This window comes from Pipra filicauda, unplaced genomic scaffold (genome assembly GCF_003945595.2).
Source record: "Pipra filicauda isolate LSUMZ 115617 unplaced genomic scaffold, ASM394559v2 scaffold11_size5308982_pilon, whole genome shotgun sequence".
NCBI classification, from domain to species: domain Eukaryota; kingdom Metazoa; phylum Chordata; class Aves; order Passeriformes; family Pipridae; genus Pipra; species Pipra filicauda.
This window is the reverse complement of record NW_024103652.1, coordinates 1,963,024-1,978,767: the sequence shown is the minus strand read 5'-3', so window position 1 is coordinate 1,978,767 and position 15,744 is coordinate 1,963,024. Positions and strand designations below refer to the sequence as shown.

General features: G+C 35.4%; 1 protein-coding gene across 7 annotated transcripts in view; it reads left to right on the top strand.

Moving 5' to 3' along the window:
• The window catches only part of HECTD1 (HECT domain E3 ubiquitin protein ligase 1), a 62,054-nt gene that overhangs the window by 26,369 nt on the left and 19,941 nt on the right, over positions 1 to 15,744 (top strand). For 3 of the 7 annotated variants that reach the window (XM_039386399.1, XM_039386408.1, XM_027720282.2), the window contains exons 12-25: positions 46 to 216; positions 1,280 to 1,502; positions 4,615 to 4,890; positions 4,997 to 5,073; positions 6,459 to 6,593; positions 6,809 to 6,955; positions 7,319 to 7,413; positions 7,815 to 7,920; positions 8,832 to 8,966; positions 9,052 to 9,191; positions 9,686 to 10,009; positions 10,436 to 10,602; positions 10,785 to 10,961; positions 13,634 to 14,470. In XM_039386399.1, coding sequence (XP_039242333.1) covers positions 46 to 216; positions 1,280 to 1,502; positions 4,615 to 4,890; positions 4,997 to 5,073; positions 6,459 to 6,593; positions 6,809 to 6,955; positions 7,319 to 7,413; positions 7,815 to 7,920; positions 8,832 to 8,966; positions 9,052 to 9,191; positions 9,686 to 10,009; positions 10,436 to 10,602; positions 10,785 to 10,961; positions 13,634 to 14,470 — 3,010 coding nt within the window. The remainder of the gene's footprint in view (positions 1 to 45; positions 217 to 1,279; positions 1,503 to 4,614; positions 4,891 to 4,996; positions 5,074 to 6,458; positions 6,594 to 6,808; positions 6,956 to 7,318; positions 7,414 to 7,814; positions 7,921 to 8,831; positions 8,967 to 9,051; positions 9,192 to 9,685; positions 10,010 to 10,435; positions 10,603 to 10,784; positions 10,962 to 13,633; positions 14,471 to 15,744) is intronic. The other 4 variants (XM_027720333.2, XM_027720315.2, XM_027720291.2 and 1 more) reach the window with 3 other exon arrangements.

Genomic DNA, 15,744 nt, shown 5'->3' with positions numbered 1-15,744 from the left:
ATCTTCAAGTAATTGTTATTTTCTTTTCATCCCAATGTATTACAGGATGATGATGATGGCCATTTGTTAGCCTTGCAAATCATAAGGGATTTAGTGGATAAAGGTGGTGATCTTTTTCTAGACCAACTGGCTAGACTTGGTGTAATTAGTAAAGTGTCAACTTTGGCGGGGCCATCATCTGATGATGAAAATGAAGAGGAGTCTAAACCTGAGAAGGTAAGTGTATGGAATTGATAGCTTTATTTGTTACTCTAAAATCAACACTTCTGATAAAATTTTCACTGTTATGAGAATGTCCAGGGCAAGGTAGTTAGGATATTAAATTCATGCTTATGGTATGCCCCTTGTTTTAATTGCTTTTGTTGTTTTTGTCTCTACCTTCATTTTCCGTTAGCACATTATTATCTGCTGAGTTTTCCTATCCATATTTATTTATGGTCAAGTTGATTGATACTTGATTTTTTCCTAGTATTTTGAAAGTGACTGCTAAATGAAATGAATCCTTCCTGAAGTGTATTCGTGTCAGAAGTTTATTCGCCAAATAATTGCAGATGTTTTAAATATTGTTACGGGATATATTAAACGTATAAAAAAGAAAATAGTTGTTTGCTTAATGAAAGTCATAAGTGTATATCGAAGTTATTTGTCAATTTCCAGCAGTCTTTTTGCCACTCAAAAGAGCTGAATGGATCACAGACCTCTTCTGTTATCAATTCAATTAAATTTATAGTTAAACCTTAAGTGTATAGTTAAGCTCTTTTACTGTGGGTTTTGGGTTGTTTGGTGGTTTTTTGGGTTGCTGGTTTTTTAAGTGTTTAGATGTTAAAAAGTCATCTGGACATGGTTCTGAGCAACTGGTCCTATGTGTCCCTGCCTGAGCAGGGGTTTGGACTAGATGGCCTCCAGAGGTCTCTGCCAACTTCCACCATTTTGTGATTCTTTCCTCACAATTCAAGTTTTGAACAGAAGTGGATGTCACAGTCAACAGACTGTTGTTGCTGTTGAGTAGATAAAGCTGTATGTGACAGGAAACTTCCTAAGAAGTATCTTATTGTTTTAAAGAATACTTTTAAGGATACAGACAGAAATAGTACAGTTTTACAGACAGAAATAGTACAGTTCCTGTACTTTGGTTTGAGTAATTCTTCTCTTAAAGTCTTTTAAAGATGTCTATGTTTTTGTGTTGGTTTTCTGTTGGTTTGGGGTTTTTTTGCATTTTTTTAATGGATTGGGTGTTTTTGTTTGTTTGTTGTCGTTGATAAATACAAATTTATTACAGGAGGATGAACCACAGGAGGATGCTAAAGAACTGCAACAGGGTAAACCGTACCACTGGAGAGACTGGTCAATCATTAGGGGAAGGGACTGCCTGTATATTTGGAGTGATGCTGCAGCCCTGGAGCTATCTAATGGTAGTAATGGATGGTTCAGATTTATCTTGGATGGCAAGCTGGCCACAATGTATTCCAGTGGGAGCCCTGAAGGAGGATCTGATAGTTCAGGTAATTTTTTTACCAATCAAATCTGGGTTAAGTTTTGAGATGGTTATATTTGTTTATATCATTTGATTTGAGCTATTTTGTTTTGCAGGAATTGGCTTGCTAAATAGTAAAGGATATAAACAGGTGGAAGGTGGTCAGTTAATTGTGATGCTTTTTATCAGATAGCATGTGACCATAACTTGACTTCCTTGGTGAATTGTGTTAAGTAAACATCTTGCCAGTAAAAGCGTATTAACTTTTTGTTTTAATTCTTCTCCATGCGTACCTAATTTTTTTCACCCCAGTCATTAAAAGCACTTTGTAGTGGCCATCCCAGGAAAAGCAGGTTGAAATGGTGATTCGTTGTTTGCTTCTAGCTAGCAGAATGGAATTGCATGTGTTTGAAGACAAAGTAATGGAACGTTTCTCATCAAGATTGGGAAACAAATTACAATGTCTTAATTGTCTGCTGGAGAGAGGATAAGGGAACAGACCTTATGCACTGGCAATGCACAGCCGGTTCTAATTTTCTGTACAGAATACACAACTTGTTCTGGATGTGGAAACAACCTTCCTTGTGTTGTTTCATGTTTTTTGCAGTTCATGCATTTATGAACCTGCAGACATAAAATGCTTTGCAATATTATTATGTTTTCAACAAGCCATGGAGTGAAATAACAGAACATATTATGATTCAGGATGAAAATAAAGTGTTAATGACTTTATGCATCGATTTTGGTGCAAGGAGACAAAATACAATATAGTGTGGTTTTGATTATAATGCAACTGGAAACCACTTATAGATTATTTTTTTTTTTGGTCAGAAAATGTATCTTTGCATTCTTTTTGATAAGGATAATACCTTAAGAGGTAAACAATTCCTGGGTTGAGATACTACTTTATCACACAATACAATTTTAACAAGATCCACGAGGATAATGTTTTAGATTCTCTTAGCCCCCGCATGCCAACTTTTTTTTTCCTTCCAAATGGTGTGGGCAAGGGGCTGAGACTTTACCATATCTGTACAAGATGAGTGGAGTGGGGACACCTCAGATAAATTTGGAGTGAAGAGAACCTAAAAGAAGTCAGATTGAGAATTTAAGAAGATACCTCTTTAAATCAGTCTTTTAAAAAAGATTGAATAAATCCCAAGTTTTTTGACAAGATACTTAGCATAGATATTACGGAGGGAAAGGAGCTAAAATTAGGATTAAATGAGGCTTCATGCAATATTTTGTCAAATAGACCTCTACTAAGAGTGCTGATGTTGCAGCGTCATTTGCCTGAACTTTAACCATGAGCTCTAAGCATGTGCAGCAGCCTTTTTTACTTAAGAAATTAATATTTATTAACTAAAATGACTACAGTACAGTATAGACTCAGATAGTATCTTTAAGTCCTGAACTGTATTATATGTTCTGCTGTCCTAAGTCATTACTGATTAATCTCATGGTATACTTTTTAGTATCTTCACAACTGGCAAGAATATAGTGCGTTGAGTAGTGAAATCTGTTAGTGTGTATTGCATGATGAAAGTTGAGGTGGGTGGGGAAATATATATAGTGTGAACATTTTTGGAAGGTCTGTACTCACCCCTCTCCACATTAACTCTATACTTGTTTTGTTTGAATTTTTAGAAAAAATAAAACTTCAATGCAAAAGCTGAAATTTAATGGTAATTCTGAAGCTCTAAGTGTGACTCAAAATTCTGTCCAAAGGAACCTGAAATTATTCCCAACTGTGTATAAACATAGTACTTGCAGTGCAGCATGCTATATAATAAATTTATTAAAGTGTAATTATGGAAATTTGAAACTGTTTAATTAACAGAATTTTCATTTTGCATATAAAATCTCAAAGTTATTTTTATAAGTCTTCTCTCTATATGTTATGAAATTTAAGCAATAATGTTATGCCTTCAGTGCATATTTATTTTTGCACAGAGATGATTTACTTCTGTGTTATAAAAGAAAAAAAAAACCAGCAGATTTAAAAAACCTAGAGCTTGTCAATGCAGCAAAAGGAAAACAGCAATTTTTACAAGTGTATGGACTACAAAGGTTGTATTTATCAAATCAATATGCTGAAATCGAGGGTACGTGTTAACTGTGAAGTTGAGATATAATTTTACATTACTGAGGTGTTTGCATTTTTATTTTAAATGTAATTTTTATCTTTTAAATTATGAACTCAGCCTTGTAATTACTAAAATATATTTTTATATTTTAATTAAATCTGAGATAGTTTTTTGGAATAATTTTGGGCTAGATTGCCAGCCTGCCCTAAAAGTAGAACATGATTGTGTTTGCAGTCTATTAAATTTCTCTAAATATTGGCTTCTAATTAAGTATCATGTGGTGCTGTTTGGTGTAATTTTTTTTGTTTTTCTCAGAGATAGAGATCCTTAACAGTTTTGTGATTACTAAAAAAAAAAAAAAATCTACATCAGAAGTTGAATTAATGTAATGTCACTGTATTAAGTAGCATAATTGTGGCATTCTAAGTTTCTCTGAGGTTCTCCAAATGAAATGAAATAAAAGTTTTAGTATACTTTATGAAAAAATTTTATGACACTTCATCTGAGCAAATAGCTCAAATTTGCTTTTAGTACATGTTGACTGTTGGACTAGGTAAAGTTTTGTGAATTTTTTTTCTTTTTTGTTAGGGCTTCAGCATATTTTCTCCAGTTGCTCTAAGCTACGAAGCTGATTGCTGTTTTCCTGTTGGAAGATTCATTTAATTTCCTCTTTCTGAAAACTCACTTTTGAGAGTAAATCATGCTGGCCGTAACGAGATTAATTTTTTCAAGACTAAAAGTTTATCATGGATTTCATTGATCTTCCTATTATAATTGTAATGATGAATTAATACATTTGTGAATAGCACCTTTCAGAAAGAGTTTCATTGTTACATTGCAGCTTTCATGTGATTGTGGAATAAATCACTGCTGATGTGCAGAAGTACACTGGGAAGACATTTAGAACACTTTAAGACCCTTAATTTCAAACTTAATTTTGCATTGAATGTACTCAGTTGTTTTGCTCTTGCCAAAAAAAACCCCACAAACTAAGATACAATGGTGGAATCAGTTGTTGGAAGGAAAAAAAATGTTTGTTTCTTTTTTAAATAGAAAGTAGGAGTGAGTTCCTTGAGAAGTTGCAGAGAGCTCGAAGCCAAGTAAAACCATCTACCACAAGCCAGCCAATTTTATCAACACCAGGGCCAACTAAACTTACTGTAGGAAACTGGTCACTCACTTGTTTAAAAGAAGGAGAAATTGCTATTCACAATTCTGATGGTCAACAAGCTACAATACTGAAGGAAGATCTGCCAGGCTTTGTGTTTGAATCGAACAGAGGAACAAAGCATTCATTTACAGCTGAAACTTCTTTGGGTAAGTATGTAGGTATGTGTTATGTGCAGGTAGGAGCAAGTGTATATGAGGTAGTTTTTTTATTTGTTGCTTTTCATATCTATGAGAAAATGCGACTTTTCTAAAAAATACGTTGCAGGATCAGAATTTGTGACTGGCTGGACAGGCAAAAGAGGAAGAAAACTGAAATCTAAACTGGAGAAGACAAAACAAAAGGTTGGTGAGCATCTGTCTATTTTATACTTAGAATTTGAGTTTATTTTATAACATGCTTATAGAGCTGTAGTTTCTTCTCAGAGGATTAAAATCTCTGACTTCAACTAGACACAATTTTATGTTAAGCTTGAAGGGGAAAATGTCACTTGGAACAAAGGACTTCTTCAGGTGGTTTTATCCAACAATATTGGTAAACTCTGTGCTCCTCTGGAGGAAAATGAATTTTCTTTTAAAAATGTAGGAAAATCTAATCTTTCTGACTTAGATTTGTATAATTCCCCAGGATTTTTTCCTTTTTTTTTTCTTTTATGCAAAAGGAAAAGATGTTATGATCAATACTACAGTTGTCAGAGGCATATGATGCTTCTGGTTACTTCATTTAGATAGTAATTTCAGACTGGATGTTGTGACAGGGTGCTGGAAGTGAACAGTCTGCATTGTAAGAGTTGTGGTAGTGAGGCAAAATGAGTAAATACCCTAATTTTAGACCTCTTTAAAATTCTTCTTTCTCCTCAAACTGAGGGGAAGAACAGAGGAACTAAGAAATTAAATTAAGCTTTTTACAAAAACCGCACAGAGTTAACTGTACGTTCTGTGACCTGCTGATGCCAAGGGCTCAGGCTAATCTTCAGTCTTGAACTGTCTGGCAGTTTCTAACAGGGCAGTCAATGTATTCTGTACCATGTATCTGCAGCATGTAAGAACTTACATCTTGGGAAGTGTGACACTAAGCTGAAAACTAAAACGCTGTGTGAATGAGAATACGTGGGATGATAAGGAAAGGCAGCGCACTCTCGTACCTGAGATTGCACTGTGTAACTCCAAAGCTTATGTGTTATTGTACGACATGTAATGGTAATGAAAAGGAAAGATTTTTGGGGAATTTCTTATAAGCAAAATATTGTTTAATAAGAAATTATATTATCAAATCTGTATCTTGTGTGAGCCATACTTTGTAGAAACAGTAATTCTTATAGTAAGAGCTCATATAGGGACTGAATTGGTTTAAGGAATTAAGCATTCCGAAACTGTATCAAACCTCCTTAATTTTGTCTTTAAAAAGATTATCTAATCCATGATACAGTTGTAAAAGAAAGATTTACAGATTGAGAGTCCTACCTTTTGTGCTGTAATTTAATACATGGCACTAAGCTTAGTTTGTGAGATTCAGTAAGATTCTGTGTATTTCCATTTATTTCTCCTGTACCTTTATCCTTTCACAAGCTTTGCCATTTCATGATGTATGATGGATCTGATTCTTCCCTGTTTGTTTGTCTTTCATGGACTTATTTTAAAAAAGATGACCGAGTTTCCAGTATTTGGGAAAATAACAATAGTCTCATTACAATAAGGTATGAGTTCTGATTATCAAAATCTCTTTCTAGGTTCGCACTATGGCAAGAGATTTATATGATGATCATTTTAAGGCAGTGGAAAGTATGCCTCGAGGAGTAGTTGTAACTCTGAGGAACATAGCAACGCAGTTGGAGTCTGCATGGGAGCTTCATGCAAACAGACAGGTAAGGGTATCCTTCATTTCTAGTGTCTGACGTCAGTGACATAATGTTCAGACTAGTCTTTCACGATGTAAGGAGGGTCATAGTATGTCCGTCTGAAATGTGGGGAGTTCTAATGCATGTATTGCCTAGATAGGTACTTTCCTAGGATGCGGTTTTTCAAGTGAAGTGGAAAAACTGTTACCTTGTTTCACCATAATTATCTTTTTGTCTTTCAGTGTATTGAGGGAGAAAATACTTGGAGAGATTTAATGAAGACTGCTCTTGAAAACTTAATCGTACTATTGAAGGATGAGAATACTATTTCTCCATATGAAATGTGCAGTAGTGGCTTAGTTCAATCATTGCTGACAGTTTTAAATAATGTGAGTTTATAGAACATCGTTCCTGAAGAAAAACTTTCTAAAAAAAAATAAAATTAAGTCATGTGCCTTCATTTAAAAATTCTATTATAAATATGTCTCCTTCCTGTCTTGGTGAAAATCAGACAGACTTGCTCCAGTTATTGTTCTACCTGTTGAAGATAAACTGTCACAATAGATGACTGTAGTTAAAATGAACCATTAAAAATCTTTAAATCAACACTGGTCAGGTTTAATGGCTGATGTTTAGCTTTTCATATACATACTTTAAATAGGGCATTCAGTGAGATTGAATAGATATTTTTGCCTGTATAACAAACACATAAATTTCTTTGTATTAAATGTAACGTATTTTTTTCCTATTAGAATGTCGATTTAGATGTGAAACAAGACTGTAGTCAGCTGGTAGAGAGGATAAACGTTTTCAAAACAGCATTCAGTGAAAATGAAGACGACGAAAGGTAAAAATAAAACCAAGCAAAAAAATCACCCCTTTTGCATTTATGAAGCAGTATGGTATGTTTAAAATAATTTAAAGACTAAGATTATGTTCTTTGAATTTGAGTGGAATAGAAAATTGATCTTAAAAGACAGCATCTGGCACTGAAGTAAAAATGGAAAATTTTTATCTGTAGGAGTCAACTATACTGAATGAACATCTGTTGACAAATATAAAGTGACTTGTTCGTCACTGTGCAGATTAATATCTTTTTTACTGTGCTGTAACCATGTGACTAGAACAGATGATATAAGTAGAAATAGCATGCTGAGTTACCTGCCTCAGCTGAGTACTGTTCTCTGAGACACTGTAGAATTTTTTTCCTTTGTTTTGTGGTAACATGGTAACTGTTCACTTTCACAGTCGTCCAGCAGTTGCATTAATTCGGAAATTGATAGCAGTGTTAGAATCCATTGAACGTCTACCTCTGCACTTGTATGATACACCAGGATCTACATATAATCTTCAGGTAAATGTACAGTGATAACAGCATATCACCCTGGGTGGTACACATCTGAATGCTATATATTGCACACATTGTCTGCAGAAGTGGATAGAATTAGGTAAAGAACAACGAACTCTTTGGCATCTATTTTCTCTAACACTTAACCTAAATGTATGGGTGTTCCTCTACTGTGACTTTAACACTGTGAAGTGAAAGTAAATTTTGATTGAAGAGATAATGTGTTTGTTCTTTCTTTTGTCTTCAAGTGTTGTTGTCTTTATAAAGGAATGTGCCTCCTTATAAGTATCCTTACTACTTGACTAAGCATTTAGTTGAAGGCAATTATTAGACATTTATTTGTAATGACAAGGGATGGGTTTTAACTGTTTAAAGGGTCCCATCTAGGGCTGTATGTTCAGACACCTGCAGGATCATCAGCTTCTTATACAGGACACTTGGCAGTTAGGCTAAAAATATTACTTGTTTTTTTCCAGTTTGTGTGGATTCCTAGTTTTTTCTGTTTGAAAGCACACTTCAGGATTTTGCAACATACTAAGGAAGTGTAAATATTTCTGGTTTTATGTTAAATTATTAGCAAATAGTTGCAGAAAGTTGCAAAAACACTGTTGCTACTGAATATTTTTGAAAATAATTTTCAATTTATATATTATTGTAGTTGCTAGTCAACAAATAAAAGCTATGAAAACACAGGAGAAGTGAGAAAACATTAGCTGAGTCTGTTATTGACTTTGACTATCATCTTAAAGCATTGCTTAATTGAAAAAAATAAGGCTATCAATTACATTTTAAAGTGTTTCATTAGAATATAGTTTGCTTAAGTTATGCAAAGATACTTGATATGCCACTGAAACTTTTTCTTAAAATTTCAAAGCATGAACAGAAAAGCCTGTATTAATGTTTAGCTGCTCTCTCAGATATTAACAAGGCGCTTGAGGTTTCGTTTGGAACGTGCCTCAGGGGAGACATCTCTGATAGATCGGACTGGGAGAATGCTAAAGATGGAACCGTTGGCAACTGTTGAATCTCTAGAACAATATCTCCTAAAAATGGTGAGCTACATACCACACACAGAGTTCACAGGGAATGGTTGTATTCTGTTTCTTTAATATTTCATTTCCTTTCATTCATATGTAGGTAGCAAAGCAATGGTACGACTTTGATAGGGCTTCGTTTGTTTTTGTACGAAAACTACGTGAAGGCCAAACATTTGTGTTCAGACATCAACATGATTTTGATGAAAATGGAATTATTTACTGGATTGGGACAAATGCAAAGTGAGTTTCTTCAGAGCTAAATATTTAAGTAAGACAAACTATAGACCGTGGGGCAGGATAGGGAGAGAATTAATAACGAAATGAAATAAGTTATGTTTTTAGGAGCAGGAAGTATCTTTTGATCAATAGAATTACATTTCTTTTTGATCTACTTAAATAATAGAATATGAATCACTGAAGTTGTGTTGAGAATTTTTATGCTTCCCTAAGAAATGAAGGAATGGGGAAGTTTGGGTCTTTGTTTTTGCTTGCTGTGGTTCTGTTTGGTTTTGGCTTGGGTTTTTTTCCTTTGCTACAGTAGTTTAAAAAATCCAAACAAATAATGTTTGAAACGTATCTAAAGTTATCTGTTTGTCTAAAATTATATTAATCATTTTGGTTTGTGATAAACTCAGCTGTAATATACAATTTACAATAAATGTCAAATGTTGCTGATACCTTTTTTTTTAATGTAAGTAATAATTGATCAGTACATTTTTCTTTTTTTAATATAGAACTGCATATGAGTGGGTAAATCCAGCAGCCTATGGGTTAGTAGTGGTTACATCCTCAGAAGGAAGAAATCTGCCTTATGGTCGTTTAGAAGACATCCTGAGCCGTGACAGTTCAGCTCTCAATTGTCATACTAATGATGATAAGAATGCTTGGTTTGCCATTGATCTTGGCCTTTGGGTTATCCCGTCAGCTTACACATTACGCCATGCTCGAGGGTATGGACGATCTGCTCTCAGAAATTGGGTTTTCCAGGTATCTAAGGATGGACAGAACTGGACTACTTTGTATACTCATGTTGATGACTGTAGTCTCAACGAACCAGGGTATGTCAGTGTATTTTATCACTTTTCATAAAACTGGGCTCAGTTAAAAATGTACTTGTCTATAGACTAGTTTAATTTGTCCTGTAGTTCTAATGATATATCTATATAAAGACATGGTAGGCAATGTAAATTATCAAGGATGGGCTGGAGAATAAGTGATTCGTAAGTTCTCTGTATGGTTCACGTAATGGTATTTGTGCTTTTCCATCATTGTGAATTTTGCATTTGATTTTTTGACAAAATAGTAGCACTAACACTCATCCAGAGTTTGTTCCTAGTATTAATAGGTTTTATGTATCTTGTAACACATGATCAGCAATATGATTTTGCTTACTTTGGTACTAAGATTTTTTGGTTATGCTTTGGTTGTTGGGTTTTTTTTTTTTTTGGTCACCCACCAACACTCCCTTTCTAATAAACTTAAAGGTCTACAGCAACGTGGCCTTTAGATCCTCCAAAAGATGAGAAACAAGGTTGGAGACATGTTAGAATAAAACAGATGGGAAAGAATGCCAGTGGGCAAACACACTACCTCTCCCTCTCTGGATTTGAACTTTATGGCACTGTGAACGGAGTATGTGAAGATCAGCTGGGTAAGAAAAAGAATGTGTATATATCTTATTTGTTCTTTTAAAATGCTAGTGAGCATACAATAGAAAAATCAACGTGAAAAAGGAGGTTAATTTTTGCAGTGGAATTTGCTTAGAAATAAGCTCAAAATTATTCCCCATTCAATACTTTTAAGTCTTTTCATTTCAATTTACATCTCTTGTAGGAAAAGCTGCTAAAGAAGCTGAAGCAAACCTGCGAAGACAGCGACGTCTGGTCCGTTCTCAGGTGTTAAAATACATGGTTCCAGGAGCTCGTGTAATCAGAGGAATTGATTGGAAATGGAGAGATCAGGATGGAAGCCCACAGGGTGAAGGCACAGTTACAGGAGAATTACATAATGGTGAGCATGAATTACCCAAATTTGTAACTGTACCATGATTAGATCATGGGGAGTGGGTATCATTAAAGTATTTCTTTTGTAATATCTTGAAGTTGATGAAATTTTAAATAGTTTGGGGAGAAGGAACTCAAATGCTACAACTTTTGTGGTCCATTTGTGAATTCCATTTTGATGCATGAAAAAAATTCTTTCTGTACATGGAACTTTTGTAGAGCTCCGCTTAACTGAAATACAAAATTGTTATTTAGACATCTGTTGCGAAGTCTATGAAGGTGATTGATGCAAACTGATTAAGGTTTGGGCCTTCAAGATCTATAATTACCTTCTTCATTTCTTCTAGCTTAGCATTTGCAATATTTTTCTTGACTTTTGTTGTATCCTATACCTTTTCTACCTTGCAAGCTTCATTGGGATCAAGTTGTTATTTTTTTTAGTTAAAGCATGAAAAATAATTATCTTAGCAGAATAAAAACCTTCAACAGCCAGGGAAGTCAGTACTCAGGAAGCTAAGATACTGAAGAGGCTGCAGGAAAGGTGATGATCTTGTCAGCTGAACATGATTTCCACCTTTTCCCTTCTCTTCCCCCTGTTTTGAGGTATATAAGACTTGCCTTGTTTCTGAAGCATCTTCATCCACTCTTAGGTTCATTCTTAGCCAGACTTGAAAATTTCTTCTAGTTTGTTGTCAGCTCTCAAGCATGGAGAAATGTCCAAAGTACAATGTCTTAAAATGTTTTGAAACTTAAATTCTTATTTAAGCTGTTCAGTACAGCTTGTAGGGAATTTTTCCATCATCTATATGTTGTTCTTATCAGATGCAACAGTATCCATAGCTACATTCTCACTTTGAAGACTTTAGGTATTATTGGTGAGTAGTATTCTACCAAATCAGTGGTTTTGTTTCTATGTTCCAGTAAAACTTTCCCATTTAAGCACAGGTGAAATTGAGGTTCATTTATGAAATGGTGATGCCAAACCATTTTTTTCCTGTCACAGCTTTCTTTCAAATAGAATTTTGAAAATTTTGGTCATTATTCACAAGTTTAGACAAATTTTGAGTTGTTTTAGGGCTATAATGATGGAGCAGTATAACTTCAAGTACATAATACGTACTTAAAACTTGTTCAGATTTAAAATGGTTTGTAATTAATATTTTAGAGAAAGGAACTATACAGAACAAGAACAGTTTAGATATGCTTTTACAAAATACCCTGTCAGATATTCCTAAACTACAGTATGGAACTTTTTTTTTGTATTTTATAAGAAAGGCAAATAAATTGTAGAAAGAAAAAAATTCAGGCTTGCTTCACAACTTTACCCTTCAAAGATTGAGTGATGGTACTCAGCTATAGCTCATGAAGAAGGAATAAAATCATAGGAGAGTAACATGATCTAAGCTTGCTCATTTGGGGATGAGATGTCTGCTTATCCGATCTGAAAACTGTATCCGTTTTTAAATACCTTTCCTCCGGAGTGATATTTCTCAATAGAAAGTTGTCTGTGATCTTCTGTTATCTAGCAGTGGTGACTGTTGGATAGTTGAAAGCACTTTCGTGCACCTGACAGTACTAAAAAGAATATTTTACTTGAAATTAGCTCTCTTCTATTTCAATAAAAAAAATATATGTTTACATCTGTACCTGACATTTGTTTTGAGTTTGTCTGAGGTTGCAGAAGATGATTAAGCTTTAAAGATTTTATTTTCAAAGAAAATGTGTATCAACTAAAATAGTGGCACCAAGATTTGTTGCAGTTAAGATACAATGAGAAATTTAGGGTGACTCTTATATTGTGATACATATTTAGACAAATGAAAATAAATCATTTTGCCCCCATTTCTGTTCTGGTTTGCTAAATTTTGCACATTACCCTTATTATTGCAGATCTATTATATTTAACTTAAAAAATTTTGCTATTCTAAATAATCATTCAATAAAGGAATTGAAGAGTAGCATCTTTTTTGAGTGTTGTTTGGTCCCAGGATAAAGTTTCTTTCTGTGAAATATATTCTCTTTGCAATCCTGAAATTTTGCTTGAAGTAGTCCTTACCTGACTGCTGTAAGACTTCTCCTATGAAAAAGGAATATTCGAGTCTGTGTAACTCACTGAACTAAAAAGCTGTGTATCAGTGAATTAATTCTTTCACTTTAATAGGGCAAGAATAAGAAATGCCAGACTAATCAGTTTCAGTTTCATGACATATCTTCTGTTGGGTAAATATGCTTATCCGCAACCATCCAACTAAGAAAAATATTATAGAATGTCCTTGCAATAATTATAACTTCTTGACAGATATTAATAAGGTTGTTAGACAGATATTAATAAGGTTATAATACATTTTAATATATATATAGCAGTGATAACAATTTCTGTTATTAGAGATTCTAGTAGGTAAGATTCCTTCCTGAAGGAAACTTTATTTTTGGCTGGATTCTGGGACCCTGACAATAGAGGATGATCATTCTTGCCGCCTCAGTGTTGTCAACATTACAAAATACTAAATTGTTTAAATTTAAACACTTCCTTTTTAATCGGCATTAAGGGTTATTTAGTGATTTCATTAATTTCGACATGCAGCCCTTAAGAGAAGCTGATCCCACATTGTGGAGCTACTGTCTGACACGCTCCTGTCTGCTTTCTGCTGGATCTCACAAACTCCTGTCCCTTTCCAGGCTGGATTGATGTCACCTGGGATGCTGGTGGCTCTAACTCTTACCGTATGGGCGCAGAAGGAAAGTTTGACCTCAAGCTTGCACCAGGGTACGACCCTGATTCAGCGGCATCACCCAAACCTGTTTCATCCACTGTTTCAGGCACAACGCAGTCATGGAGCAGCTTGGTGAAAAACAACTGTCCAGACAAGACGACTGCTGCTGCAGGCTCTTCAAGTAGAAAAGGAAGCAGCAGTTCTGTGTGTAGCGTGGCAAGTAGCAGCGACATCAGCTTGGGTTCGACCAAAATGGAGCGGAGATCAGAAAGTGTATTGGAGCAAAATATAGTTTCAGGCACTGACGTCCATGAACCAATTGTTGTTCTGTCATCCGCTGATAGTGTGCCTCAGGCTGACATAGGGTCATCTTCCAGTGCGAGCACCAGCACCTTAACAGCGGACATGGGAAACGAAAATGCAGAGAGGAAGTTAGGTCCTGATAACTCAATACGTACTCCTGGGGAGTCCAGTGCTATATCCATGGGAATTGTTAGCGTAAGCTCTCCTGACGTGAGTTCAGTCTCCGAACTGACGAATAAAGAGGCAGCTTCCCAACGACCTCTGAGCTCTTCAGCAAGTAACAGACTCTCAGTCAGTTCTTTGTTGGCTGCTGGGGCACCGATGAGCTCTAGCGCAAGTGTTCCCAACTTATCATCTCGGGAAACTTCTAGTCTGGAGTCCTTTGTACGAAGAGTGGCAAACATAGCACGTACCAATGCCACAAACAACATGAATTTGAGCCGGAGTAGCAGTGATAACAATACTAATACTTTGGGAAGAAATGTCGTGAGTACTGCAAGTAAGTAAGCTATTTTTTATTTTTAGTTGAAGCTTTTGTTGTTTCTTTGGCTTTCGTTACACTTAAACAAGTTTGGATTCTGTTGGCCTGATAGAGAAATGAACTTAGAGCAGCCTTGACCTTGTGTGTACCTGTAAAACTTATGAGAAGCTCACAGAGTTCATGTCAGCTGAAAAGTACCCATCAAATAGAAGGTAATTTGAAATTTATACCTGTTATATATTTAGGAAGAGAGAGACTATGGTTTAGACCAAGAGGTTGGAAGTCTAGCAACAGTAGCTCATGTCAGGTATTTATGCTTTCTGATCTGTGTAGATTTTGCGTATTCACCTTGTACTTGTCTATTTCCGTTATTTTGCCATTTTCTTCAGGAGGCAGTTTGTGCATATTGTGAAGTCTCTGAGCATAGGAACTAAGAACACAGCAGAAAGAAAAAAGTGAACTTCAGTATAATGAAATATTAGTAGATTCCTTCATTCTATTGGGCTGCATAGCGTAATGTGCTCAATACTGTGTATGTTTTCTAAAGATGGTATCGTCGTTAAGGCTTAGATTCGGTGAACTGTTCAGGTGCATTAAATGTAAGGAACTTCGTAGTTAAGTGTTTTAATTGACTGTGTACATGCTTTAACATTTGCATGTTCTGAGATTATATGTAGGATTAAGGTATTAGCAAGGGAAGCTGTAAACCTTCTTGTTGAGAGTTCACTCTTTTGAGCATGCTGCCATCAAAGTTGTTACTCTGTTCTCTGATGGTGATTGTATTTTAACTGGAGAGCTGCATTTCATGAGGTAGGCAGGTCAGAAAAGATAAAATTACCCAAACTAGAAAAAACCACTCAGCTTCTTGTTAAGCTTTCATGCTTTCTGAGGAATGTGAAAAGTGAAGCTGTAAGGGTCTGGAGCACAAGTCTTATGAGGAGCAGCTGAGGTTTGTTTAGCCTGGAGAAAAGGAGGCTTAGGAGAGATCTTATTGCTCTCTACAACTATGTGAAAGGAGGTTGTGGTGAGGGGGTGCAGTCTCTTTTCCCAGGTAAGAAGTGACAGGGGAGGTTTAGATTACATATTAGGAAAAATTTCTTCATTGGAAGGGTGGTTAGGCATTGGAACAGGCTGCCCAGGGAGGTGGTGGAATCAGCATCCCTAGAAGTGTTCAATAGTTGTGCAGATGTGGCCCCTGGGGACATGGTTTAATGGTGAACATGGCAGTGCTGGGTTAACAGTTGGACTCGGTCTTAGAGGTCTTTTCTGACCTTAACAATTCTATGATTCTA